This window comes from Mercurialis annua, linkage group LG7, assembly GCF_937616625.2.
Source record: "Mercurialis annua linkage group LG7, ddMerAnnu1.2, whole genome shotgun sequence".
NCBI lineage: Eukaryota > Viridiplantae > Streptophyta > Magnoliopsida > Malpighiales > Euphorbiaceae > Mercurialis > Mercurialis annua.
In genome coordinates this window covers 13325265-13351259 of record NC_065576.1, presented here as the reverse complement: position 1 = coordinate 13351259, position 25995 = coordinate 13325265, and the positions used below count along the sequence as shown (strand labels likewise).

Sequence of the window (25995 nt, the reverse complement as noted above, 5' to 3'; positions counted from 1 at the left end):
TTCTTTTCACTTTCATTTAATTAATTAATTACAATTTAAATAAAAATAAAAAAATTGAAATTAACGATTTTAAAAATTTATACTATAATAAAAAAAAAGATATTTTGAGATGATTTAAGCTAATTTTCTATTTATATCTCTAATAGCCACTAAAGTCAATTTTTCTCTTCAAATTTTTAAATTTTCAAAACCCCTTAAAATTTATATACGACCAACCAAAGGAATCCAATCTTGACAATCAAACCAATAAAATTCCGACATGTCAAAAAAATCAGCTGTATTTTACACCTTACCAACTTTATCCCATTAAAAATAAAACCCTAATTTCACCTTACCCCTCTTTATATTTAACTTAACCCAATAATATCTTCTACTATTAGTAAACTTTTTTGAAACAACCTAAAACCTAAAACCCTTTTGCCCCCCAATAAAAGGCCCCAATTTTTTACCCAAACCCTAGTAAAAATTCACCTTAAAATTTTCATTTTTCCTCTCCGCTGTAACTTTTTTTATCCTTTGCCATGGAAACACCAAACTTAGCGGTAAATACAAGCGGTGCTGCCGCTGGAGCCGCCAACGGCAACCGTCGGAGTGAGGAGAGTGATGAGATGGTTAAAGTTGATGAGGGTGTGTTGGGTAATAGATGGCCCAGACAAGAAACTTTAGCTTTGCTGAAGATACGGTCTGAAATGGATGTTGCATTTCGAGAAGCTGCTGTTAAAGCTCCGCTTTGGGAGGATGTTTCGAGGTCTGTTTTTTGTTTGTAATTTTAGATGTATTAATATTGAGTAAAATTGTTGAACAGTAACACGGACAGTTCACTCAATCAATGTTTCAGACACGGAACTTCAATTTTAATATAGGAAATTTTAAACTAACACTGTTTTGTAGTGTCCAAGTGTCCATTTCCCGTGCCCGTGTGCAAGTGTCTGTTTTCCCGTGTCCGTGCAACCTAGATTGCAGTTTTTTTTGTTTGTAGATAATTAATTGTGATAAGTAATTGTTGTTTGAAGAATATAGCTACTACCCAGTTTAGAATAAGCACCAAGTTGAGTCCTGCTATTTTTGTTTTGTTTGCTATAATCAGCTAACTGGCAAGTGGATTTTTGTAGATGTTTATGTTTGTTTTTATATTTTAGGCAGAAGGTACAAAAAAACCCTCGACTTTTTTTCAAAAGTACAAATCAGCCATTTTACTTTTTTGGGACACAATTAAACCCTCGTGTTTTTAAAATTGAATAATTAAACCCTTATTGTTTTAAAATCGAACAAATAAACCCTTTTAGTTTATTTTTGGGTCACTTACCCCCTCAAATTTTCGGTAAATATTTTAAACGTTAAAATTATTTTTGAACTTTTTTCCTATATGATTATGAGAGACATGTCAGCCATTAACGAGTGTTTCTAATGATGCTGGATGAAAGGGGTTTTTTGTTCGATTTGAAAACAAAGAGGGCTTAATTATACCCTAAAAGAGTAAAAGGGCTGATTTGTACTTTTGTGAAAACTACGAGGGCTTTTTTGTACCTTTGGCCTATATTTTATTATGTTAGTTGTTGATAATTGGTTAACACGACTTATTGAATTTTGAATTGATTGTACGATGGTGTGGTTTGCTTTCAGGAAATTAAACGAGTTTGGCTATAATAGGAGTGCGAAGAAATGTAAAGAGAAGTTTGAGAATATTTATAAGTACCATAGAAGAACGAAAGAAGGGAAATCCGGTAAGGGGAATGGAAAATCTTATAGGTTTTTTGATCAATTAGAAGCTTTAGATAATCATCCCGTGTTTCTTTCGTCTTCTTCACCGGATAAAGTGCACTCTTCTATCGGTGTTGCCGCAGTTAACCCCATAAGTTATATTGAAAATGTAATGCCAAGTTCCATGCAGAGCCCTGGTGTTAATTTTGTTGATAGTCCTTCCACATCGAGCACCTCTAGTTCAGGTGAAGAGTCCGACGGAACACGAAAGAAGAAAAGGAAATTAACAGAATTTTTTGGGAGGTTGATGAAGCAAGTAATTGAAAAGCAAGAGAATTTGCAGAAGAAGCTCCTAGAGGCAATAGATAAATGTGAACAAGATAGGCTGGCAAGAGAAGAAGCATGGAAAATTCAAGAATTGGATAGGATTAAGAGAGAACGCGAGCTTTTAGTTCAAGAAAGATCAATTGCAGCTGCGAAAGATGCCGCTGTACTTTCATTCTTACAGAAGTTCTCGGATCAAGCTAGCCCGGTGCAGTTCCCTGATATTCAACTACCTCTGGTGCAACTGCCCCATAACAACATAGTTTCTTCAAACCAAGTAGCTACAATAGAAAAAGTAGTGAAGTCACAAGCTCCTATAGAGAAAGAAGTGAAGGCATGGGAAAATAATATAATGGACGATTATGCTCATATGGCGGGCTCATCAAGATGGCCTAAAGAAGAAATCGAAGCATTGATTAGGCTAAGGGCTAACCTTGATACGCAATATCAAGACAATGGGTCGAAAGGGCCATTATGGGAGGAGATATCAGCCTCAATGAAAAAGATGGGATATAATAGGAATGCGAAGAGGTGCAAGGAGAAATGGGAGAATATGAACAAATACTTCAAGAGAGTAAAAGAGAACAATAAGAAAAGGCCCGGGGACTCGAAGACTTGTCCTTATTATCACCTGCTCGATGCTCTATATAGTCAGAAGACGGGAAAAGTTGATAATTCAGTTAAATCCGGTAATGAATTAAAGCCTGAAGAACTTCTAATGCATATGATGGGTCAGCAACAGGAATCTGTAACAACAGAGGATGGGGAAAGTTTAAATGTCGATCAGAATCAAGAAGTTGATCGACAAAACAATAATACAGATGGATATCGAGTTGTTGTGAATGATCCTTCTTCAGTTGCAATGACGGAGAGATTAAACAAGATGGTGTAATTATTGTTTGAATGAGCTAAATGCGGTATGCATTATTCCGAGATGGGGATGTAGCTATTGCAGAGACTTCTCGACAAAGTCGTGAACATATTCAGTTTGATGAACAACCTGCAAGCGTATGATTGAACATGGTAACTAGGTATATAGATAAGATGATTTTATTTGTTTAAATTATGTATCACAGATAGAGTGAAAGTAGCAGAATTAGAATAAGATATGTAACATATGATATACATTTTGTTGTTCTTGTGAGTATACATACACGTGTGAAAAATTGGGAGGTGCTTTGGTTTTTTTTCTTTCCTAAATTAGTATTGAGTGGCGTTATAGTTTCATATGGACAAAATCTTAATTTTGCTGCATATGGGTAATATGATTGACTTGTGTTTATGGGTATGTTGACTTGTGTTTGTGGGTATTACGCACTGAAGAAGCTTCACTTTTTCAATAATGTTCATGTTTATCAACTATGCCTAAGCAGGAATATAGTGATTGTTTGAGCTCATAAAACAAAAATATTGTTACTATTTGGGCAGAAGTTCAGCATTGGAAAATACCACCATATAGTTTTTTGGAACTACTGTATAAATGGATTTTTTTTAATAAGATCCAAGGGCTATTTTTAGGGCGGGTTCTCAGTTAAATTCGGGATGATACGCCTATGGATAATTTCTAAATTTTTCTCCGTTTCTTATCGGAAACTGGAAAGTGTACATATTTATAAAAGTATCCTAAAAATCACTTTATTTATCTATACTATATATAAAAGCACGGATGGGGTGGGGGGGGGGGGGGACAGGCAAATTTACTGAATAATCCTTTTTAGTTTACTACTAAATAAAAGTTTTATGGTCATTAACTAATTAGTTATTTAATTAATCACTATTGTAATTAAAATCCTAATTAAAATAAGTAGCTAAACTATCTCCAATCTAATTTTTAGTATGTAAACAATAACTAAATTGTCTCCAAATTAGTAGGAATACCTATCTTTTAGTTTGATTAAACTACAAAATTAAAATACTGTATTTGGTCAATATATTATAATTTAAATTTCTATCTTATTATTTTTAAAGATATTATTAATAAAATTAAGTTAATTATTTAAATATGGTTATTATAAAATCAAAAGAAGAATAAATTCAGTATGGAAAAAATTTAATAACCGAATATATTAAATTTATTTTTACAAAAAGTCTTAACTAATTTAATATTAATTAATATAAAATTTATATAATTATAATAAATTTACTAATATGTTCATTTAGAAGTCACGTTACGAGCCACGTGCATAGCACGTAATGCGAAACTAGTAAAAACAAAAACACGTATTTAGTCAAAAAAATTCAGTTTTATCTAAAAGTTTAAGAACTTTATATAATTATGTACTTTTTTTATTATAAAAAATACATTTTGATACATGTTTGATACATTATCAATACATCTCTCATACATTATCTGATGCAGTATATAAAGACTGAAAATCTATTTTGTATTTTTTAAACTTTTTAGGTATTAAATGCAGTTTTTTTTTGAAATTACGTATTTCTGTAATTTTCCCCTTTTTTGGATTTATTTTGTAATTTTCCCTCGAAAAAGACTTAAATGACAACTTGCTTCCTCGCAGTTGAAGGTTTAGTTTAGTAGCCAAGCCCTTTCTTATTGAATGGGATTAGGAGCTCGATCCCCAATTATTTCAAATGATTATATGCCTGTTTGAAAAATGCATAGTAAAAATTTGTTTCCTCAACTTGCAAGCAATGAGCATATAAATCAATTTTATGTCAAATCAGCATTAAAATTAGTGACTTTTATCAATTAACCTCATTTTTGCAACTATCACAATGAGTTTATCTAACCCGATAATATTTATTTTATAAAGAAATAAAAGTTATAATAGTTTGTAACGTTAATTATCCATTTATAAAGGATTATGTTGCGTTTATTAAAGTTTATTCCTCATGTGAAGAATAGACTTACGAATCCTCCGGTGGTAAATTCGTCTCTTGGAATTCACGTATTGTGGTTTGAATGATAGTCGGGGATTGGTTGGAGATACGTCTCGCCAGCACGACATTTGTATTTGATATTATGATTGATATATAAATATGAATATTGTGGACTAGGATTCCAATTAATATTTATAACGGCAAACTATATTTTCAAATGTTTTAAATAGTTTTATCTTATTAATTGTTTAAAATAATTATAAACTCATCCAATATTATCCGACCCTGTTGTTTTTCCACTTTCAAGATTATCTTTTGTGGATGTTGTGTCCTTCCAAATTCTACTCTTCATAAGTTATATTATTTTTCTATGTAGGGTCAAACATTTATGAACTCTAGACCGCATTAGTTATTGTTAGTACTGCTAGCTGTAGTAGCTATATTAGAATTGTGTTTTATTATTCGGGTATGTCCAAAAGTATTGTGATATGTATTGTGATATGTTACCCTTACTTGGACAAGGTGAATTATGCTTATGAATGATTTGGAGTCTCATGCCGAACATTGATATAGTTTACTATTGTTGATATGTATGTTGTTGGAGTTTCGGTTTCTCATGAGCATTGATTACTATTATTATGTATGTTGTTTTGGATGATCCGTTTAGACTTGTTACAGATTTCGGAGCAAAACACTTTAATTCCTTAAAGCCGGTCACGATCTATGTTTTTGAGTAGTGACGAATGCAACGAAGCATGATGACAGCCTCTCTTAAGCTGACACATGAAAATCCTAGACAAATTCATGCTACCTAGGCAGTAGAAATTTTTTATTCATCTCGTTATTTTCTGCTTTCTCTTTTCATTTGATTTTTCGGTCTTATATTTTGTATATCCTTGTTTATTTTTTTTAGGGTTAATTCCACAAAAAATCACTGAAAAATTTTCCGGCGGTGGTCGGGTGGTGATGGTTGGGTCGGTTAATCAAATGGTTTAGATTGGGTTGATTTATTTTATTTTTGTCTTTTTCTAAATTAAATTAGGGGTATTTTGGGTGTTTGAAATTTTTAAGGTATTTTGCTGACGTGGCGTCGTCATAATTTTTTTTTTAAATGACAGTTGACTGAAAAAGACGGCGCCAGGGGTATTTTCGTCATATTTGGGGTTTAGGGGGTTTAGATGGCGCCGCCATAAAGATCAGGGGGTTTACTGATCGTTTTTTTAGATCAGGGGGTTTGTCGTAAGGTACCCCTAAAGTCAGGGGCCATGGGTGATTATTAGCTTAAAAATACATTAAAATGATAGATTTGAAAGAAAAAAATGAAAGATCATGAATTTATATAATTTTTAAAGGTCGTGATTAAAATAAAATTTTACATAAGGATCATGATATTTTATGAAATTAACCTTTTTTTATGTCTCTGTTAAAATACAAGACTAAATATCAATTCAAAAATCATTGGAAATCAATAATTATAATTTCAAAAGAGTAGACTGGCCGTGTTTTGCCTGATTTAACTTTAAAAAATGCATGCTAACTCTCGTTAATCTCCGCTAACAACTAACTTAAAATAGGTCTATCTCTGATTAAAAAGAAAGATAAGAAAAACAATAAATTTAAAGTATTAAAAAAATGCTATTTTTATATAGAAATTGATAAATGTTATTTCTATCATTTCAATATTTATTGTTTCCTCTGTTCCGTTATAAAAGGACATATTTCATTTCTATAGTCCTATTTTATAAGTACGTTTTTATGATTTTAGTGCCATTTTATAGAAAAATTTATCTTTTATTCCTTTTTTCTTTTTAAAATTGAACCAATGATCACTTCAACATCTTAATTTGGCATGAAAAATCAAAAAAATCATTTACAAACAAAGCGGACCAATTCTATCCAGAAATTGGTGTTTTCTTTTAGAGAAATAACGGGATCGGTGGTTGATGTGGAGCAGTGGTTGAGGGAAGCGGGTTGAACGGAGAAACAAATGACAACTAGGTTTATATTAGGATTAATTCGTTTCTTATGTTAGGTTTAGATTAGATTAATTAAAATATAATTTTTTTTAATTAATTATGATTAATTGAGGTTAATTAAGTAAAATTAAGAAACTCACTTTTATGTATATGCCAGAGGGGTGGAATTGATATAAAAAACAATTTTTGAGTTTTTTTTTATCCATTTTACTTGAAAATAATTTTTTTAATTTTTTATACCAAGTTGAATAGGTGAAAGTGATCCTTTCTTTTAAAATTAATGAACTACAAGAACAACAGATCAATTTGCCCCTTAACTTGGTACAAAAATATCAAACGAGTCATTTTGTAAGTTTTTGGTACAATTAAACCCGCAACTTAATAAAATCGGATCATTTCAACCCGCAACTTAGCAAAACCGATCAATTTTATCCTTCTAACACCAAAAAGGAGAGTGAATTTTCTAATTAAAAAAATAATTCTAAGTTATCTTAATTAACACTAATTAAAATGTTAAATTAAAATATTAATTAAAAAAATGAGCAAATTACTATGAAACCCCTCATATTTGACATAATTCACACTTTAGTCCCTCTTATTTGAAAACTAAACTATGTTGCCCCTCACTTTTACTTCCGTCAATATTTTAGTCAATCCATCCATTTTTAGTGTTAGTCAATGAAGTTAAAGGATTTATGGGTTAATTAATTATCAAATCTGAGGGACGAAATCGTTGACAAAAACAAAAGTGAGGGTTGAAATCGTTGAGGAAAACAAAAATGGGGGACCGTATAGTTTAGTTGACTTCGTTGACTAACATCCAAAATGGATGGAAGGACTAAATCGTTGACAAAAGCAAAAGTGAGGGGCTATATAGTTCAATTTTCAAACATGAGAAACTAAACTGTGAATTATGTCAAATGTGAGGGGTGTCATAATAATTTGCTCTAAAAAATTGACCCTTTTCTTTTTCTTCCCTTCGACTTTCCACTTCCATCGCCGCCACCGTCCGTCCAAAACTGCGCGTCAGATCTGTTCCTCCAAAATAAGGAGTGGAGCTCCTCATTTTTCCAAAAAGTCATTTGTATCAAATTTTGGGTTTTTAGGTTTCATCTCTACCCAACACAAGAATATAATTGACAATTTAATAAATTAAAAATGAAAATATTAAAAACAATTAAATGAAGGATTATATCATACGTCTAATTAGTGTATAATTATAAATTGAAAGATTATTTTAATTTTTTTTTAAGTGAAAAGAGACAATTTTAGTACTAGTTGGTATGAAACATAAAAACACAAAATGGGTTTAAATGGCTGTTTTTTAAGGTCAGTGTATAAACGAATAAAACGTTCAAGGTGAGGATTTTCTAAATAATTAAGTATATATATGAAAAAAAAAAGAAATAGTACAATTTATTTGTTCACTCACCAGCACTGTAGCCGTTGATGCTGATGAAAACAAACAGCAACCCCTGGAGATCTGAGCCACATAAAATAGTTAACCATTTCATTTTAGTTTTTACATCACTCACTTTCACTTACTTACTTCAGCTTCTGCATCCCCACAACAATGGCAGACTACGATTCAAATCATCAGCATCCACAACAAATTCCAAGAGAAACAGTTCTCCAAGCCCTAAACACAATCATCCAACTCCACTTCGAGAAAACCCTCGAGAAAAAAAGAGCCATCGACCTCCAAAAAAAGGACCTCCACAAGCTATTCCTCCTCTTCTTCATCTTCCTCGCGCTCGTCTTCATGGCGGAAACGCAGCCCAATCGCCTCCAATGCCGCCATTGCTGGGCCCCCATTGTTCTCCTATCTCTAGCCCACCTCATCTTCTACGTATCCGTGGCTCAGACGCTCCGGTGCATCAATGGTTTTAAGTATCAGAGACGGTGTCATAAGCTTACGCTCGGTTTAGCTACGGAGAAGCTGAGGGAGTTGAAGATGAGGCTGGTGAGCGGCGAGTATGGCGGTGGTGAGGATGAGGGGGAGCTGGAGATTCATTATCAAGAACCGCCAGAGAGTTATTTTGGTAAGTTTAAGAGGAACTGGGCTTTGCATTTTGGTTTCTTGATCTTTATTTATGGCTTCATGGTTTCTTCTTCTGTTGTTATTCTTTGCTATTAGGTTAATTTGTTTAGGTTCTGTTTTAATTTTTTTAAATTGGGTTCTTGGTTTTTTTTAGCATTAGGATTGTGATCTATTTTGTATAAATAAATCCTAATATAAAATAGATCATAGACATCAATTATGCTACTCCACTACTTAGCTCGGTGATCGACAATTATCATACGGACTTTTACGGGTTGTAATGTGGCCAAGGGTCGGGATAGGTTTAAGTTGATAAAGAAATCTTGATTTAGGTTTATTTCCAGTCTTGAATATTTTGTGTACCAATTTGGGAGAAATGGGAAATGATTGAAATAAGAAAGGAAAATGGTAAATTATAAATACTGAAATGTCTAACTGAGAAATTTCTTTGGAAATTTGTTGGATTTCAAACTCCTAAGATTACATTTTTATTATTATTTGTTAGGATTTCGATTTGGAATTAAGTTGATCAGATACAGATGATTTTCTTCTCTTTTTCTGTTCGATATGCTTTGAATGAATGAAAATTGAGCAAAGGATCAACATGGTCCTTCAATTATTTAATTACTCACTTTCATCTATTTTAATCAATCACGAGTAAGACTATTTATTTATAGATCGGTTGCAGATAATATGGACAAATTTAGAGATCAAAATAACTCAATTTTTTTAATTGATTTAAAATTTGAGAGTGTTATCCTTAATTGGTCAAAATAGTTAAAACTGAGTTACTTAATATTAAGTCTCCGAGTTTAAGGATTAAATTGACTCTTCGCTCTAAAATTTTGAATACTTTTTGTGCAATTTTCTTTTTGACTGCTTTAGGTGTATGAAAATAAACTGAAAATCTAGCTTTTAAGCAGTCTGATGATGGCAGTTTGTGTTGTAGAAGGGGACAAGAATTAAATATTTAAAGTTTGAATAAAAAGGATCCGTTGAATGGACGCGAGACCAAACAACTGTATCTTATAATTACTCATTCTGAAAATTGGAGCAGAGCTTTTATAGGGACGATACAATTAATAATTTAATATTAAATAACGGCATTCTTTTGGAGTTTATTGTGTAAACTTCGCACATTGAAACTTGTATGATGCTTTTATAATACCATTTCACCATTTTTTTTTGTATGGTAAATCCATCCGGTTTCCAGAATTTCGCCCTGACTAATCAGATCCAATCCGCGTCACGCACCTGACATAGTGAGTGAATTTACTCGTGAGGATTTTCTGTATTCAAAAGACTCAAACCCTAGATCTTTCTTAAACGATACCAAACCATTTACCACTTGGACCAAACCCCCATTGGTTGATATCACCATTTTAAACTATACAACTTAATAATACTTGCTCAATTGATTAAATTTTTTTAACCTCCAATTTTTATAAATTTTCTCTAAAATTTATAAATTTATTAATTTGGACACGATATTAAAATACCAATTCAAACATATCTTATTTATAAAATTTGAATGAAGATGATGTCTTTACTAGCATAATTGACGTCTATGATCTATTTTGTATAAATATAACATTCATCTTTTTAAGGATAATTACTAATACTCTCATTTCTCAAATTTGATAAATCAATATTATATAACTGAAATCTGATTATATAAAAGGGTGTTAGTTAAAGAAAATCAAAATGTGAGAAAAAATAGTTATATTTTAAGATTCATGGTGGAAACAATAACTCGGTTATACTCGCGGGAGTAATAATAAATTAACTCCTTTTTTTTATCAAATGCCAAAAGATGTTTAAAGAGTAATAGCAAAAAAAAAAACAACAATAATATCACAATACCCTTAAATTTTATCATGTCAATATTAAATAAGCATCTTGATTTTACAAATCATTAATCTATAGTGGTTTACTTTACAAATAGTAAAAAAACAATTTATAAATGTTATCACAAACTAAATAAAATTAACTAAGTAACTTTTTAATCCTAATAGAAGCTTATACTTTAATTTATTTTTACGGTACGGCACAGATGGAGTGAATAACTTGTCAAATCCAAACATTTAACCCATCTAGAGGTTCCTGTACTTTATGCTTTTTTTTCATAAATCCTTATACTTCATTTTTGTATTATTTGGTCACTCTACTTATCTATTTTCGCTTTTCAGGTCCTTTTTGAGTTTTTTTCCAGTTTCTCTACTTACAATTTTTTTTCCTCCAGTCACACAAAAGGACTGAAAAAACTTAAAAAGAACCTGAAAAATAAAAAATAGGTAAGTGGAGGGACCAGATAATATAAAAATAAAACATAAAGACCTCCGGAAAAAGAGAGTATAAAATACAGGGACCTCTAGATGGATTTGACCCGAAGGGGAATTGAATTCATAATCTTCCAGGTAACAATGGGTAATTAATAGACTTCACTATTCCGGTCCTTATACTAGTTTTTACCATATTAGAAGCCAAAAGAAGCAAGAAAATTAATTCTTTGTACAACAGCAGCACAATGTTACAGGGGTTCCACATGCCAACATTTATAAGCATACCATAATACCTATGTGTTAAGTGCACAATGACATAATAAACATGTAAATTCACAACCACCACATTCTTCTATTGAGGATGGGACCAACATTTTTCAATAGAATGGATGTTTTTCTAATACAATCTCCAACATAATCAACATTGTATAAATTATAATGCCATCATTACAGGTTTAACCGAGTCGAATCAACTCGCTAATTACTCGGTATTGCTTCGAAAAATGTTTAAAATCGACTCGATAATAATAGAATCAAACTCGAGTTTGAGCACCAAAATATATGACTCAACTGGCTCACGAACCTAATTGAGTTTTAAATAATTAACTTCTATTATCTTTATAACTATATATTTACAATAATAATACTCATATTTATAAATAATTGAATCGAGTGTTCTCGATTCTCAATTATTCTATTGAGCTCGAATTTAGCCGTATTTTGACTCGATTATACCCCTACCACCATGATCAATAGTTTATATGAATCCATGTTGAATCATAATAGACCTAAATCCAAAACCGACCCGTTCATCCCAAGTGGATAAAACACCATCAACCCAAGTCCACTTATTTTTCATATGTGAAAAATATAAAGAATCACAAACAATACAGTAATACTTTTAAAAAATAATATCCTTTACCATAAAACACAAATCCAACAATTTTTAGAATGCATAACTATACCTATCAGATTGAAGCCGGTGAATTCTCAAAGCTAAACTTTTTGTGACCTTTTCGAATGAAGCAGATCATACGAGAGTTGGAAAATCTTAAGTCACGGTCTCCTAGATTAATGCAGTTAGATTGGCACTTATGCAGCAATTTATATTTCCTCACTATGGCGGCAGTGAATTAGTTGTGCAGAATATGCAGCTATTAAAAATGGAACTAGTAAACCTCTTTTATATTATTGTGATGCCCAATGACGAAGAAATTGAAATCGAAATCTGCTTTAACACAGTATAATACCTACTGTTCCAAATCAGGAAAGCGCATCGCACAATGATTTGTATGCATCAACGCAAAGTTTGAATTTTTCTCCAGCCATTGCCTGCATAAATACATAAATGGGTCAAAAATTTGAAGGAAATCAGAAAAGTCGGTCCCCTTTTTCTCGTCCTTCGTATTGACACACATACACAAATAAAGGGTGGGGGGGATTTGTCAAACTGCATAACTGATCAACATCATAACCAACTGTTTTAAAATGGTTAAATAAGGGTTAATTGAGATAAAACCAGCATGATAGTCCTCAGTAAGAAGTACATGGATAACTACAAGGTAGCACGGACACTTCATTCAATCTATGTGTCCCGTTACGGACACGAAACTTTATTTTTTACATAGAAAACCTTAAAATAACACCGTTTCACCGTGTCCGAGTGTCTCCTTTCCCCGTGCCCGTGTCCGTGCTACCTAGGTTAATCATTTAATCATAAAAAGACAGGTCTAAATGAAAATACAGAATACAATGGGTGAAGACCAGCCATTAATCAACTAACCTGAGAAGGTCCTTGATGCCTATCAGGATGCCATTTTAATGCTGACATGCGAAAACTGCAAAATTTGTTCAAAATTTTCAGACTGCTAGAACAACAGTAAGTTCATAGAACTTAAGTTTCTTAGAATCACAAAATCAAAATGCACCCTTATATTTTGAAGGAAAATGAAAACTATAAATGAAGATTTTACGCGTTTTTAACATCTTCAATCTTTAAAGGACCATTTGCAGGCAAACCAAGGATCCTTCTGTCATGACACGATCCTATAGAACAAGGCTCGTCGTCAGACTCGGTGTCACTTCTAGAATTCCACTTTTTATTGCGATGATGTGTCTGGTTTGAATGCTCTTCTCTCCACTCGAATCCAAATGTTGACCTTTGGAAAGAAGAAGCATTGAAAGACCAAGTATACCATCTGTTCCCAAATGTTGCTTGAAACATTGTCTCTGGGTCATCATCCTCAGAAAAACTCTCTTTTCTAGACTTGGCTGAACATGTCATAAACAAGAGACTCGGTCAAATTAAACAAATACACGTGAAGATAAGCAAATACAAATTTGTGTGCTTAAAGGAAAAACGATAATCTATTATCCTGGTTTCAACTCTCATTGTCTTCAAAAATATAGACCGTAGATATTTTAGAGCCATCTTGCGAATCACAAAAGGTGTTTGCTAATGTGGATGAAAAATCTAAAGTGCAATCATGTCCTCTTGACGATAATAAAATAAACACAAAAGTAAAAGCAAGAGATAAAATCTCACATCTGCTTTTCTTGTGGTTAAATTTCCCAATGTTTTGAGCAGAATGCTTTTGTTGCCTTTTCTTGTTGGCAGTATGTGGTTGCTCCGGGATAGATGCCCATAGTCTGTCGTCATCCTGCATACAAGTGTAAAGCAAGGCATGTAATGTATCGCAACTCGGGTAAACCATAACTTTTGACCAGACAGTGGAGCATAAAGTCAACATAAATTAAACGAGGCACATAAAATTTCGAAAAGAAGCATAATGGAAAAAGCACGATAATGCATCGAACCAATGGACATATTCGACGCATCAGAGTGTCTAAGCAATTTTATAGCTGATTTAACAAATCCATTAAATTGTAAATGCTGGATCCATTTAAAATCACCAACTTGAAACAATGGGTTGGTTCCATTCAAATACCTCATAGCTAATTTTAACAGCATTTATAAGAAATCACAAGTTGCAGTCTAGACTCCAAGTCAAGAAAATAGTTGGTAAACAGCTTGAAACAGCCCAAATCTATTGAACCGAAATTTATCATGTTGCAGGAAAGTATGGTTATTCCTAAATAATGAATATACTTCTATGCTGCCAGTTACATTTGATAGTATATTATTTAATCATGGAATAATATAGCAAACAGCTGAACATATAATGCACTGCAGAATATTCAAAGAATATTGCCTCCTGTCAAATAAGCAATGTTTACATCATTATTGAACTAATTCTTTATGGTTGCATCATATGATTGCATACCAATACTATAGGTCAGTCATTTATAATTGTTGAAAGTGGAATTATCCCACATTGATTGTGCGTGTGAATGGATATGTGTTTATATATCGGTTGGACCTCTCCACTTAACACCAATTGGTTTTAATATGGTATCTAACATGGTATCAGAGCCTTGTCCATTCACACAATTTGAAATTTGGATTGTTTGAATTTGGCCTAGCCCACAAGATGTGTGACGGGAGAATGGTTGCTAGTCCCGGTCACGCTACGCATGAGGGGGAGTGTCGAAAGTGGGATTATCTCATATTGATTGTGTATACGAGTGTATGTGTGTTTACATATCAGTTGGGCCTCTCCACTTTTTATGATGGAATCTAACAATAACTATTCAGCAAACTTAAGTTAGATGTAAAACCAGAAAAATAGTTTTCTAAACCTGTAGGATATATTACTGGAATACATTGACCATAGAAGCAAACCATGAACAAAAATGATCGAGTTGAATTTTTTCCATAACCCACATATAAATGAAATAATATAACAGCACAACAAAAAACCTTTTAACAGTCGAGTATTGCATCAAGTAAAAAGCATCGAAAAACTTCATTTCAAAAGCCTGCAGTAAAATTCACCTGGAGTGAAGCTCTGGTGGCTCCACTTCGGAAGAGTAGGTCTCTCAAAGCTCTCTTTGTATCAGCACGTCTTTCACGTATTGCATATCTTGCATAATTCTGAAATAAAATTTTAGCGTCAGTAATATTTATTTAAAAACAGCAAACAAAAGTGGACTACTGAAGAACTGAGGGAACTCCTTAAACCATCCATCAAAAGGATTCAAGAGATACTAAGGTTAAAAAGAAAAGGGCACAGGTTAATATTGATATTTTATACTAGTTAAGCTGGCAGGGCTCCCAATTGATTAGTGCGAAAAGCAAGTTTATTTTACATCTCAAATTCCCAAATACCAAATTACAAAATGATTTCAATCCCAAAAGTTCATGGAAAAGAAGAAAAGCTAATACCTTCGCTGGCTGTTGAAATCCATTTGTATGCTGCAAAAATGATGATCTATTGTCAATCTTTCCAATGAAAAAGGAAATAGATGCTTGCCAATCAAACAAAAATATAAAGCAAAAACAGTAACAATAACAATAATATTAACTATGCTGAACAACCAAAACTGTCTAAGATTTCAAAGCTGAACCAAGTACAAGAACTCTGTACAGAAAAAAGGTTAACTAGAGTTATTTCACCGATGTAGCAGGAAATTAGAGCTACGAAATTGGAATATTATAGACGAGCCATTTTTTTACAGCTTAACCAATGTAATACTGGTAACGAAAGGGGGAAAAGCATATGAAGTGAAATAAACAAAGAGGTAAATCCAAGAGAAACAAAATAATAAAATTCTGCAAATACTAAAGAAAGACAGTTGCAATCTCTAAAAGACACCACAGAATATGAAATGGAAACAGATGAAGGTTATGCCACTCTAGTAAACCGTTATATCAAATGGCCAGTAAATTCTACATTTACAGAAGGCATAAATCTCAGAAATGGAACCAAGAGTAGTACTAATGGCTAGAGACTAGCCACCAAAATGCAAATAACACATAACAGTCAACGGCCCTTGCACCCAGACAGCAAGTACATTATAAATTCTTTTCCATTTCTAGCGCCATGAGGAAATTCTGAGTGTGCACTCTTTTCATTTTACAGAATCATGGGTACTTCTGAATTTTCTAACTTTTCTATAATTATCTGTCAGGATATCAAGTTTCAATATTATTTGTATTATATTTCAAGATCATTTTTTATTGGCGTATGAAAAAACATTACTAATAGCTTTTTCACGACAGAAACTGCCAATGAGAACCTACACAATCCCTCTGTATATTATCAACCCAATAACTTGAGCAGCCAGAATGCACTAAAAAGATGAAAGACATCTCCTTGTTTTCTTATAACCAGGGGAAGGCTGTCGGTGGACCTATAAACAAAATCTGGCAAATCAAAGAAGATATTCACCAGCTCCTCTACCCAACTCCAGAACCCATTTTACCCAAAATGTAGTAACAAAATCCACATTCATATGATCGTAAACTTTCTCTACTTATGGTTTGTAATTAATACCCAAAGTCTCCTACTTAGGTCTTGCATCTAGAGAAGCTAACAGTAGCCTCCAGTTCCATAAGAATGCAGAGAAACAAAACGCCCATACAATAAATGTTATCACATACAGAGGTTGATCATGGTACGAATAACATAAAATGAAAGAAAGTGAACTAAAACTAATAATACAGTACTTTAGTGCACTAATTTCCAATCATAAATTTGATGATTCGGTCAATATGGAGAAACGATATTAACAAAAGTAACTACCAATATATATGTAAATATATGTGTTTGAATGATTTTGTAATTGATGGAATTGTCAATAATTGCCAATCTGCATTTGTCCCTAATAGAAATATTGCTGATAATGTCATGCTAGCTCATGAAATTGTCAGAAACTATCATAGAGGTGTAGATAAATCTTGTGCAATTAAAGTTGATTTTAAGAAGGCATATGACTCTCTGGATTGGGATTTCATTGAGGAGGTGCTGTTAGGTTTCTATTTCCCCAGAAGCTTTATTGATACTGTTATGTGCTGTGTCAGAACTCCTATGTATTCAGTGATGATCAATGGTGAAAGTAATGGCTACTTTGCTGGTGGGAAAGGGCTCAGACAAGGAGATCCAATGTCTCCATTGTTATTTGTCCTGTGTATGGAATATTTTACTAGGAGTATGATTAAAAATACTAAGGATGGATCAGGGTTTAAGTTTCATAAAGGATGTGGTAATTTGAAGCTTTGTCAGTTGTCCTTTGCTGATGACCTTTTCCTTTTCTGTAAGGGGGATAAAGAGTCAGTTAGCATCATAGACAGGGGTTTGAAGGATTTTGCTAGTTGCTCTGGTCTTGTCCCTAACCATCAAAAGAGTTCTGTCTTTTTTAATGGCTCAACAGATTCTGAAAAAGCTGAAACTCTAGAGATCCTTGGTTTCCAGGAAGGAGAATTACCTATCACTTACTTGGGTGTCCCTCTTATTTCAACTAGGCTCTCTAAGGATATGTGTGTGTCCTTAATCCACAGGTTGACCTCTAAAGTATCTCATTGGACTTCTAAATGCCCGTCTTATGCTGGAAGACTTCAGCTTGTGAATTCTGTCCTCTTAAGTATGCACATTTATTGGTGCTCAATCTTCATCTTACCTAAGTCTGTCATCAAAGGAGTTGAAAGTATCTGTAGGAATTTTCTGTGGCATGGCTCAGATATTCAGAAAAAAGGAGGGCTCATGTGTTGGGATAGAGTCTGTGACAAGAAGCAGTATGGTGGTCTGAATGTCAAGTCAGTTTATAATTGGAATGTTGCTGCAGTTTGTAAGCATGTTTGGAGCCTTGTCTCTCTAAAACCCTCTATTTGGGCCAGTTGGGTGAATGACAATAAACTTAGGAAGTTAAGTTTCTGGGGGATTGTCAAAACCTATGATGGATCCTGGTGTTGGAGGAATCTGCTAAAAGTCAGACAGGTCATAGCACCTTACTTAGAATATAATCTTGGAGATGGGAAAACTTTTTCATTTTGGTATGATCCATGGGCTAATGGTATGTCTTTAAAAGACAGATTTCCTAATGTTGTGATCGAAGACTCTGATATTCCAAAAGCTTCTAAAGTCAGTGAGGTTTGGAGAAGGAATGGTTGGCACCTTCCTGACCCTTTAGATGATAACACTATGGCTGCCTGGGATTATATAGTTATGAACCACTCAGTGAGAAATGGGGTGAAGGACTCTGTAAGGTGGAATGCCACCTCAAATGGCAATTTTTCTATAAATAGTATGTGGAAGAAGATGACTCCAGTTAAGGAAAAGGTTCCCTGGTATAGTCTTGTCTGGTTTTCTGGAAACATTCCTAGGCATGCTTTTATTTTATGGCTTGCCCTGTCAAATAGACTTCAAACCAGAGATAAATTGGCTAAATGGAAAGTAGTTGATTCAGAGATCTGCTGCTTTTGCAATGCAGAAACAGAAAATGTTGATCATCTGTTTTTTGATTGCTTGTTCTCTAGAGAAGTTTGGAACAAAGCCCTCTGCTATTTGGGCATGAATAGAAACATTTTGAATTGGAGAAGAGAGGTGAGTATGTTCTGCAGAAGAACTTATGGCAGGAACAAAAAAGCCAGGCTTAGGAAGCTGGTTTTTGCTGCTGCAGTGTATCATATTTGGAGGGCCAGAAACAACTTAATCTTCAATCAGAAGGTGGAATCCAGTGGCCATATTTTCCAGAAAGTTAAAGCAGATGCTGCGATAAGGTGTTGGGATAATAGGAAGTTGCAGATGAGCAATTGAGGCTTCTTGTTTTTGTTTTCTGCTTTGTCTAGATTAGCAGTGTTTTATTTGTTTCAGTATTATTAGCCCTGGTCTGTTGTAGGGCTTGAGATTGCCTTAGGGCTGTTGTTGGGTGTATCTCTACTTTGCAATAATATAATTGCTTCTTTGGTGATTGACCAAAAAAAAAAAAAAGATTTTAGTATCATTTCATCTATGATCACAATGGAACCTACATTTGCCCTCAATATTACTAAAACGTTCCATCTTTATGCTATGTCAATCCGATGGTAGGAGAAACTAACTCTAAAAAGAATGAATGAAATTTTTCCAAGTTATAAGTCAGACTTGAAAAACTTGTCAAAGTACAAAAAAGTTGTACAACCTTCATATGCTTCTATCCATCCAACGATGTGTGGTACTATTATAAAGAAGTATATGTATGCAGCACGAATTACATCGGTAAGAAAATAATATTAACCTAGGTTATTTAGAATGTTGGTTGCCTAGAGGGAGTGTAAAATGCCCTTCTCTTCATTTGAATGGCCAAGTAAAAGCAAAAGATAACGATCTAGAGGATAAGTATAACAACATTTACATAATATAATTTATGAAATAGAATTAGAAAAATCACAAAGATTTTCTAATAAGCTACAATGCAATAGCAATAAAAATGCTACTTTTACTCAATCAACGCAAAAGGGGTATCCGATACCACATATTCTACAAACATATATAGTAAGAATCACACAAATTCGCGACTAACATTATTTTAGCTCATCATCAATGGTGTTCAAATTGTAAATCTTTATGAATGAAGTAAAATAGAATTTTTTTTCCTATAAATAAAACAACATCATAGCCTTGAAATTTTAATATCAAACAGCAATTGGCAAATTAACAAACAAAACGGGTTAAAGTTTCGAACTTTACTGAATATGAGACTAAAACCATAATAAAAAGGAGTAAAAATGATGAAAAAACTGACATTATTATGCCCTTTGTTCTTCCTTTTCTCGGCTGTTGTAGGTGTGGAATGAATTGAAGCGAACTGGGTTTTGGTGGTTGATTGTGAGAAAGGTGGAATGAGATTGCTTTTTATTATAGAAATGTTTCTCCATCTGCCTAATTGCATAATCAAAATTAACTAAAATAGCTCTGTGAATGCAACAGTTTGTATGGATGTTTTATTGATATGTGATTAAACAGACAAAATGTTGGTCACTAAAGAGGTAGAGAGATGACTCTGAGTTCCAGTTTCCTAAGTTCGCTCTTTGTCCGCCAATATGGTTTGCGAACTGCGATGCTAAAAAGAAAAAATTCGTGGCTAAATCTATTTTGGGTTCCTGTACTATACGAGTTATATGGTCCCTTATCTTCAGTTTCGCCTTCACCAGTCCCCAAACTTTTATTTTTTTTCACCAAGAGGATTCTTAAATTGATGTCTTTCAGTTCAGTTGTGTGATTGCACGCTCCGGTAGCTAATAAATATATGGCTCTGAAACACCCCCACCTTTTAGCTCCGATTCATTTGCACTCTAACCTTGCAAAATCTTCAATTTTACCCAAATTTTCACCTTTTTATTCAATCCAATGATTTTTTAACAAAAAAATTAAAACCTTTTAATAAAAATTTAATATTTTTAAAAAATAAGGAAAGAACAGCCATGCCTGCTATTTTAAGGAACAGCCATGGCTGTTCTTCAAAGAACAACAGCCGGAGCTGTTCTTCAAAATGATGAACAGCCGGAGATGTTCTCCAGCTGTTCTTCTTTTTCAAGAACGGGGTTGTTCTTCATTTTCAAGAACAGAGGGTTGTTCTTCAAGAAAGAACAGCTCAGGAGAAGACCATCGGAAAAAAAATTCGGCGGTCGATCTGTGGTGGTGGTCTTTTTAAAAAATAATTAAAATATATTTTGGTTCGGTTTAAAATTTGAGGATATTGATTTTTTTTAATTAAATTTAAATTAAAAATAATATAAAATTTAATTAAATTAATTTTGCGGAGTAAAGGCGGTGTGATATAATTCGATTCAAATTTAAAATTAATTTTATATTTAAAAACATATTTTAATTGATTTATATTTAACGTGAAATTTAACTTTTAAAATTTTAGGGAAGATGTTGTTTTGGTTTAAATTTTAACATTGCATACTATTTAGAATATTTATTGAAATATAAAGTATTGATTTGAAATTTTTCTTGTGAAAAGAGGTCACTTTAGTATTTTAAGGGTGCAATTGAAAGACGAAAGGTGGAAGTTTTAACAAAATTGAAGATTGTGCAAGATGAGGGTGCAAACGAATTGGAGGTTAATGGTGGAGGGTGTTTAATGAGATTAGCCTAGAAATATTTAATTTGAATGCACATATGAAAATAAAACTAACATTATGGATCGAATTAAATGGAAATGGCAGAGACCTATGTAATAAGGTTCTGGATATATCGAATTTTTAAGAAGTTAAATAATTGTACGCATTCCTTAGTTTGTGGAATCGAAGTGATTTTACTAATCTCGTTGGAAAATTAATTTGCTCAGAGAGAGGCCTTGTTGACTTGCAATTAGAGGTAAGGGATTACAATCGTGAAGCTGCTGTAAAAACTGAAAAGGAATTAGCAAATGCATATAAAAGAAGAAATATTCTGGTATAAAAAAATTAAGGGTGCAATAATTTAATCTTGGTGACCAAAATACGATACTTTTTTATGCCATAGGAGAAATTACAATGCTATTAAGGGAATATACAATAAACATGGTTCTTGGATTACGTAACAATTTTAAACACACGAGGTTTTTCCATCTTATCTCAAGCATCTATTTACTACGAATGGATGTACTAATCTAGAGAGGTCACTAAAGTATTTGAGACTGTCGTAATATATAATATGAGTTCTTTCTTAATTAAACAAGTCACGACAAATGAGATAAAAAGGGCCACCTTTTTAAATTCTCCATTCAAGACACTTAAGACAGATGGTTTTATAGGCAAATAGTGTTGTTTTATCTTATCAAAATAGGCCTCATACCTTAAAAAAATGAGAAGATTACATAATTACCTAAAATAAAATAATATTTATAGATTTTACATCAACGCGGAAAATTTATAAAAAATACATCACGATTTTCTCTTATTTATATTTCTACTCTCCGTGTCTTAAAGTTTATAATTTTACTCTGACATGCAACCTGAGACACCTGTTTTCCTGCCCATATGCGTGTGTGTCAGATATTATAATTGTGCAGATCACAAACTACTCATCTTTCTTTTTGATTTGTTCCAACATTCAATTTTCTTCTTCCTTTTTTTATTTTTAAATTAATTGCAAATGTGGCTATTACAAATTGATAATAAATTTGACATTTCTTTTTAATTTGTTCAAATATTCAGTTTTTTTGTTCCTTTGTTATTTTCATTTTTTAAATTCATCTTTAAATTACTTATAACTAAAAATATCAATAACAATATCAAATTTTTCTATTAATTTTAAATTATATAATATCATTTATTTAATATTTTAATATATTGATAGCGGATCTAAAAGTTTATATGAATTGAATAAGATAATTAAAATTTAATAGAATATATTTATAGCAGACGTATATTGATTATATATTATGATAATAATAAATATTTACTTTATTATTTATATTATTATTATTATATTTTTATTGTTTTATTATAAATTTTTGCATGACCTTTCTCGTGATTTTTATATAAAATATTTTATGTAATTTATGTATAATTTAAATAATATTTTTATAATATTATTATTATTTTTTCATAACTTTATTATAATTTTGCATAATTTTTTTTACATAATGTATACATAATTAATTGATATTTTTATAGCAATATTATAATTTTATTATAATATTATCATAAACGCTCTCCCCTCCTCAATTATATAAAAAAAACACAGTTTATCAAAAATTAATCGTAACCGGATCATAATATTATTATCACTTTACGTATTTTATCATAATATAATCATACACTTATCATAACATTATCATAATATTATCAATAATATTATCATAACCTTTATCGTAACTTTATCATAATATTATCATAAACTTATCATAGATTTATCATATTATTATCATACCCTTATCATAATATTATCATAATTTTATCAAAATATTATCATAACCGTATAATGTAAATTTATTTTGCGTACTTTGTCATAAGCTTATAATTACCTTTATCATAATCATATCATAAAATTATCATTACTGTATTATAATATTATCATAATCGCATAATGCAAAAATTGTTTTATATACTTTATCATAAATTTATCATAATATTATCATAACCGTATTGTGCAATAATTATCTTATATGCTTTATCATAAGTTTATCATAATATTATCATAATCGTATAATGCAATAATTATCTTATATACTTTATCATAAGTTTATCATAATATTATCATAATCGTATAATGCAAAACTATTTTACGAAGTTATCATAACCTTATCATAATCTTATCATAATATTATCATAACCGTGTAATGCCAAATTATTTTACGTACGTTATCATAACCTTATCATAATTTTATGATAATATTATCATAATTTTATCATAACCTTATCACAATCTTATGATAATATTATCATAATTTTATCATAACCTTATCACAATCTTATGATAATATTATCATAATATTATCATAATTTTATCATAACCGTATAATGCAAAATTATTTTACGTACGTTATCATAACCTTATCATAATCTTATGATAATATTATCATAATATTATCATAATCTTATGATAATATTATCATAACCTTATCGCAATCTTATGATAATATTATCATAATATTATCATAATTTTATCATAACCGTATAATGCAAAATTATTTTACGTACGTTATCATAACCATATCATAATTTTATCATAATATTATCACAAACTTATTATAATTTTTATATGATTAAGTAAGACAATGATGCTCATTAATCCATGAAAAGACACATTCTCTCATTGCTTTTAATCAAGAATCAATTAAATTACTAAATAAATGAAGTAAGAAACTTGAAAATTAAATAAAAACTAAAACTAAAATGAATTAAGAAACTCAAATGGAGCTTACCTCCCTTCCATTACACATGGGAATCTAAATCAAAACCATTGAATACAAAATCCTCAATTTGTTTTCCATTCATAATCTCATAATCAAAATAACAATCTACTATCTTCTTCACTGCTAGTTGTGGTTTCAATTTTCTTAATTTAATCCAAAGCAACTTGTGGCCAAGCGAATTGCAGTTTGAAACACAGTGCTAGTCCTGCACCATTTTTAAACAATTATTCTAAAATCCAACAACAAACCATTAGCACCTTTTGTTATGCTTAAAATCGAAACAAACATAGAGAGATATGTCTTGCATCATCAATCAATACAGATATATAGTATCTGAATCCATTATCGCAGCAAAATTCTCTATCCATCAATAGCAAATTTACCATATTGAGCCTACATCACATTGTTGCTCATATATTGAATTGATTAATCTTTTTGAAATACAAAAACTAAATTAGAAAAAAAAAACAGAAATGAAAATTCTAATCAGAATTCGAAGCTATAAAACTTCTAATACTCGACTGGATCTTTTCAGGTAACACAAGAAAACTTCTAATACTCAGATTGGAACTTTTATGATAACACAAGAGCTTCATACAAAAAAACAAAGTACAGGCTGAAAAATTACAATTGTTATCATGAAATTATCAATATTTTCTGAATAAAACTCATAAAATTAACCATGACATCTCCAGGCTGAAATTAACCAATGCAATTCAGTTCAAACACCGTGGAAACAAAAAACCCAAAAAAATCGATTACAAAACTTGCTTCATGATTGTTGACCCGGAAAACATCATTACAAGCGTCGAGATAGCACAACCACTAATAGCCGGAACACCGATGAGGACGATTGAGATGAATTTCAATTAGAAAGCATTCACAGAATACTTTATTCAATCGTCCGTCAGAATACCTAGATCGATCGGCTATCGGAAGCAAGAAGAGCAACACAACGACTATTTAGCACCACCAGTAGCGACCGGAACACCATGACGACGGAACTGCCTTCGTCATGCTTTCGACAATGCTTCCCTCTAGGTGCTTTTGATGGTGTTGTTTCCGACGAGCTGGAAACAACGATGGAAACAAAATGAAAGATGAGAGACCAGTTAACTGAGAAAAGAAAAGGAGTAAAAAAATAAAAGTTTAAAGTATTATCTAGTATTAAGTGGAGTAAATAATTAAATAATTAATTTGTTAGAGTAAAAATATAAAACTAGAAAAAACGGAAGTATTTTTCTTAAGTTTTTTTTGTTGAGGTAGGATTTACAAATATTTTAGAAATTGGAGTGTTTTTCCTAAATTTCTCTAAAAAAATCCCGACCTTTTAGCCCCTTTTCAATTCTATCCTGACGTTGAAAATTGGTCGATTTGACCCTATTTTGCATTTTTGTGTTTCAATTGTACCCTAAAATATTAAATTGATAAAATACAAAATATGGTAAAATTGATCAGTTTTCAACGTCAGGGTAGAATTGAAAAGAGGTTAAAAGGTCAGGTTTTTTGAGGTATTAAACCTATCAAAATATGATATCATTTTAATTATCTAACTCTTGAGAATTTGTTAAATACCTAGTTGGGTTATTATTAAATTAATTAAAATAGTTTTTTATTTTACTAATTTCAAAATGAGTCCAGGCATATAATGGAAAATCTTAATCTTGGATATATATGTAACTGAACTAAAAATATGGAAGTTTAATTTCATTAATCATCAAGGATATGCATTTTATTTTATGATATATTAAAAGCTTAATCAGCAAAAAATGCTAAACCTATATGTTTTATGTCAATTATAGCCAAACTTTTAAAAATCATTAGATTTAGCTAAATCTTATATGTTTTGTTTCTTTTTTAGCCATTTTTGAATCAAACCGGTTTTTCTGACACCGTGTCGTCCACGTCACCGACAACTAAGCAATTGGCTGGCATGACAGCTGAAATATTTAGATAAGGTTTGGCTATAACTAACACAAAAAAATAGGTTTGGTATTTTTTGGGTGAATAAACCTAATTTTAAATTCAAACCAATTTTTAAATTTAATAATTAGTAAATTAATTATATCATTTATATCATTTATATATATTTAAAAATAATTAA

At 31.6% G+C, this 25995-nt stretch overlaps 3 protein-coding genes across 4 annotated transcripts; 2 read left to right on the top strand and 1 right to left on the bottom strand.

Moving 5' to 3' along the window:
- Positions 1 to 294: 294 nt before the first annotated feature.
- LOC126657480 (trihelix transcription factor DF1-like) lies at positions 295 to 3210 on the top strand. Its single transcript, XM_050352173.2, has 2 exons — positions 295 to 748; positions 1624 to 3210. The coding sequence occupies exons 1-2, from the start codon at positions 522 to 524 to the stop codon at positions 2915 to 2917; spliced, it is 1521 nt and encodes a 506-aa protein (XP_050208130.1). The 5' UTR covers positions 295 to 521; the 3' UTR covers positions 2918 to 3210.
- Positions 3211 to 8284: 5074 nt separating this feature from the next.
- LOC126656087 (uncharacterized) lies at positions 8285 to 9305 on the top strand. The gene has a single exon (XM_050350561.2). The coding sequence runs from the start codon at positions 8416 to 8418 to the stop codon at positions 8977 to 8979; it is 564 nt and encodes a 187-aa protein (XP_050206518.1). The 5' UTR covers positions 8285 to 8415; the 3' UTR covers positions 8980 to 9305.
- A 681-nt stretch (positions 9306 to 9986) lies between these two features.
- On the bottom strand, positions 9987 to 20094 carry LOC126657648 (uncharacterized). Of its 2 annotated transcripts, XM_050352361.2 has the most exons (8): positions 19788 to 20094; positions 15451 to 15480; positions 15061 to 15159; positions 13711 to 13825; positions 13139 to 13436; positions 12949 to 13003; positions 12416 to 12497; positions 9987 to 10137 (listed from the first exon to the last, which is right to left on the bottom strand). In XM_050352361.2, exons 1-7 carry the CDS (start codon positions 19932 to 19934, stop codon positions 12429 to 12431), a joined length of 813 nt encoding a protein of 270 aa, XP_050208318.1. In that variant the 5' UTR covers positions 19935 to 20094; the 3' UTR covers positions 9987 to 10137; positions 12416 to 12428. The 2 variants fall into 2 exon arrangements, with proteins under 2 accessions (XP_050208318.1, XP_050208317.1); XM_050352360.2 differs by lacking the exon at positions 9987 to 10137 and having other exon boundaries at positions 12315 to 12497.
- Between the last annotated feature and the right edge of the window lie 5901 nt (positions 20095 to 25995).

Excerpts from the sequence above, each read along its gene's own strand:
- LOC126656087 (XM_050350561.2), top strand. The coding sequence starts at position 8,416 with ATGGCAGACTACGATTCAAATCATCAGCATCCACAACAAATTCCAAGA.
- LOC126657480 (XM_050352173.2), top strand. The coding sequence starts at position 522 with ATGGAAACACCAAACTTAGCGGTAAATACAAGCGGTGCTGCCGCTGGA. Across the intron at positions 749-1,623 it reads CTTTGGGAGGATGTTTCGAG|GAAATTAAACGAGTTTGGCT; the intron begins GTCTGTTTTTTG and ends GTTTGCTTTCAG.
- LOC126657648 (XM_050352361.2), bottom strand. The coding sequence starts at position 19,934 with ATGCAATTAGGCAGATGGAGAAACATTTCTATAATAAAAAGCAATCTC. Across the intron at positions 15,481-19,787 it reads AGAACAAAGGGCATAATAAT|CATACAAATGGATTTCAACA; the intron begins GTCAGTTTTTTC and ends TCATTTTTGCAG. Across the intron at positions 12,498-12,948 it reads GGCATCAAGGACCTTCTCAG|GCAATGGCTGGAGAAAAATT; the intron begins GTTAGTTGATTA and ends GTATTTATGCAG.